The 3,401-nt window shown below is 33.9% G+C and overlaps 1 protein-coding gene across 1 annotated transcript; it reads right to left on the bottom strand.

Annotated features, from left to right (window-relative positions):
- Nucleotides 1-506: 506 nt before the first annotated feature.
- Nucleotides 507-1,646, bottom strand: LOC126625066 (protein LURP-one-related 4-like). The gene is made up of 3 exons (XM_050294136.1): nucleotides 1,226-1,646; nucleotides 912-1,139; nucleotides 507-792 (listed from the first exon to the last, which is right to left on the bottom strand). Exons 1-3 carry the CDS (start codon nucleotides 1,466-1,468, stop codon nucleotides 658-660), a joined length of 606 nt encoding a protein of 201 aa, XP_050150093.1. The 5' UTR covers nucleotides 1,469-1,646; the 3' UTR covers nucleotides 507-657.
- Between the last annotated feature and the right edge of the window lie 1,755 nt (nucleotides 1,647-3,401).

Raw genomic sequence — 3,401 nt, 5'->3', positions numbered from 1 at the left:
TGCCAAAAATATGGGGAAACATATAAGGATAAAATACATCCTCGTATAATTATGTTTAGCCAACTAGGGGTATTTTTGTCTTTTTAACTTGTAAAAAAATTAGACATCGTAAATATAAATGCGTCGCAACAAGGATTATGAATACAAAATACCTAATGTAATAATAAAATTCAGGAACGGAATTTCCCATTTTCCTCCATTTGAATTTCATAAAAATGAATAACTAAAACATATATCTAAAAATAAACAGGGTATTACAGTCATCAATATGTGTATCAAATAAATAGACAATTTTGTAGCAAGATCGTCATGGTGAACCAACATTTAGTTTATATATATGCATGACTAAACGATTTTGAATTTGCTTGATTTTTCATAGACATTATCTTGAAATAATGATTTAGGAGATGAATGATTCCAATTATATCATGTATAGGAAAAATTCGTTAAATAAAAAGGGTGACCGAGAAGGTTCCACCACGGGTAGGATGCAAATAGCATTCAACTAGAAGTAAAAGGGCCTAGTTGATTTATGAGTTAGTTACAAAGAACCACAATCTCTAGCTGAAATGAAAGCACAACAGTAATTTATGAGAAGCCGCACTTTTACCTGCTTTGGAAATAGCCACGCTATATATAATTATAATGTGATCACACTTACATTTTGCGACAAATCAATCCGTACACAATCACAATAGCCATTATAAGGGAATGGTCCATATGAGGAACCACCTCTAAAGTTAAGACATCATCCCCCAGAACTACTCCAGAAGATGATAGCTTCTGCTTTGCCTGCACAAGCCACCCAAAAAAATGTTGAACTTTCTAACAGATAAATGATAAATACAAAAACGGTTGATCCTCATAAGGTATTATATAATTAGATATTAATTAAGAGAGCTAAGGCTCACCTCTGCAACAATATCTCCATCAATGTCTACTATTCTAAATCCCACAGCACCACTCTTCCCTGCCAATTTCATTATCCAATACTTGTCACACTCCACTGTAATTTGACAAGCTATGCTTCCCATTAGCATTCTATTATAACTTTTCACTTGAAACCAAGGCTTCTCCTTGCTTTCCTTGGAAGAGCTACTCATTCTATAGCCATCCCATCGTTCAAAAGCTTGTAACTTCTGCATAATCAAAGCAACTCACTAACATAAAATACTCGAATTCATGGTAAGAAAACGTAACCATATTTATTAATATTATATTATACCTTTTTAAGTATGGTATAGAGAACTTTGCCTTGGAGATCCATGAGATGAACTTCATTGCTACACTTTTTGTCGTAGTTGTCAACTCGATAAACAATGTTGCCGTTGGAATTGTAGACAGTGCAACCATTTGTATGGCATACAAGTGATTTCATCCAAATGGTATAAGGTTCTCTCTTTGATGAACTATTAGTGTAGGGACAGATAGAGAGAACTTGGGGAGCTTGAGGACACACCTGAGCCATAATAGATGAAGGAAATCAAATTAGAACCACGGGGGGCAACTAGAAATGTGTCTAAATGAGCTTATTTATATGTTTCAAAAGTTTAAGCTAAGTATCTAATTAATTAAGGAACGGTCTGAAGCTTAGGGATTAAGTAATTCATAATCCAATTATCATTGGATTAATTAGGTTTATGATTAGTTGAGTTTGTCCATGCTTTTGATGTGGAGGAGCACTTTCCATTTTCTTAGTCGTTGATTAGTACGGGGACAGGGAACGAAAGAGACTGAGCATATATTAGTGGTCCAAGACCAATGTATGTTAGAATATGTATTTCAAATCTATCACTTTTTTTTTTTGTTCAAACATAAAATTCAATCACGTTTTATTCGCGCACGAACTGATAGAATAATACACATGGAGCAGCCTTCTTCTTCTTATTATTTTTTTTTTAATTTTGACAGTTCTTTATTGTTGGTTATTTTAATTATTTTAATAATATTTTATTTTAAAAATTCAAAACTTATTATTATTTTATTTTATTTATTTATAATATTTAAGAGTTGTGTTTTATTCGAAAAGTCATATTCCTTTTTAAAAGGGTATGAGGAGTTTTTTAAATATGAAACCTTAGACAGAAAACAAATATGCTAAACTTTTCTATCTCCCTCAATTCTCACATCTCTCTCAGTCTATTTACAGTCCTACTTCATAATTCTTGGGCAATTGATCACTACTTGGCAATTTCATCTGCCGTTGGCGTACATATCGGATCAGACATCCTATGAGGCTTTGGGTTGTATCTTGGAGTTCTAGGTACCGTCATAACTTGCACGTAGGGAGGCGTGTACAGCTTTAGGGCAGCAACATCGCGCCTCTTTTTGGTTCACAGGCCAGATTTTCTTATTCATTTTTCCCAATTTAAATTTCATAAGTTTGATAGTGATTATACATTTGATTTGATATATTTGATCATATAAATAATTGGTATATTTCTGTAATATATTACACAATCTAAAGCCGTATAGGTGTGATAATATAATTGCAAATTTTACATTCTGTTTCACAGTGCATTGAAAGCGCCCAATAATTATAGTGTTCAAGTCGTTCAACTTTCTGGGAATGCATAATTGCCTCTCTGCATTTTGTTTTGTTTTGTTTTTTTTTTTATTATTCGGTCTTGTCGTTGAAAGCCTAGGAAGGCTAACATTGCCTTTCTTTATTTTATTATTATTTTTCTTTTTCAACTTTCTGCATTTTTTTTATTATTTTTTTATTTCGTTAAATACCCAAGCACATAAATGTAACATCTCACATCGCCCAGGGGAGTGATCCTTAAATGTATATTCTCATCCATACCTAGCACGAGGCCTTTTGGGAGCTCACTGGCTTCGGGTTCCATCGAAACTCCGAAGTTAAGCGAGTAGCACGCAAGAGCACTCCCATGATGGGTGACTCACTGCGAAGTTGCTCGTGAGTTCCCAAAAACAAAACCGTGAGGGCGTGGTCGGGGCCCAAAGCGGACAATATCGTGCTACGGTGGTGGAGCGGGCCCGGAAAGTGATCCGCCCCAGGCCGGGATGTGACAATAAAACTGCTTGCCCGCCATTTGTTGTCTGAGTTGACCATCTCGGTATAGACGTGATTTACCTGTCATCTTTTTTCTGAGTTGATTTAAATATTAAACTGTCATCAATTTAAAGTACAATTGAATTGTTTTTAATTATAAATTCTTAAAATAGATGTGATTTGACTACGATTGCCTCAGTGCTGTGATTGTTACAATTTGTGTGTGATTATTCAATACCAAGTACTTGCATCTTTTATGCTTTAATTATATATGTGCTTGATTATTACAATTTGACTACAATTGCATACATATATATATGTTAATTGCTTTATGCTTAATTAAATTTGTGCGTGATTATCATTATTAATTGATCTGTGGTTATTA

The sequence above is a fragment of the Malus sylvestris genome, chromosome 6 (assembly GCF_916048215.2).
Source record: "Malus sylvestris chromosome 6, drMalSylv7.2, whole genome shotgun sequence".
In the NCBI taxonomy this organism is placed as follows: Eukaryota; Viridiplantae; Streptophyta; class Magnoliopsida; order Rosales; family Rosaceae; genus Malus; species Malus sylvestris.
The sequence above is the reverse complement of the archived record's forward strand: the minus strand, read 5'-3'. Positions and strand labels throughout refer to the sequence as shown.

Excerpts from the sequence above, each read along its gene's own strand:
- LOC126625066 (XM_050294136.1), bottom strand. The coding sequence starts at position 1,468 with ATGGCTCAGGTGTGTCCTCAAGCTCCCCAAGTTCTCTCTATCTGTCCC. Across the intron at positions 1,140-1,225 it reads TCTATACCATACTTAAAAAG|AAGTTACAAGCTTTTGAACG; the intron begins GTATAATATAAT and ends TTGATTATGCAG. Across the intron at positions 793-911 it reads ATGGAGATATTGTTGCAGAG|GCAAAGCAGAAGCTATCATC; the intron begins GTGAGCCTTAGC and ends TGGCTTGTGCAG.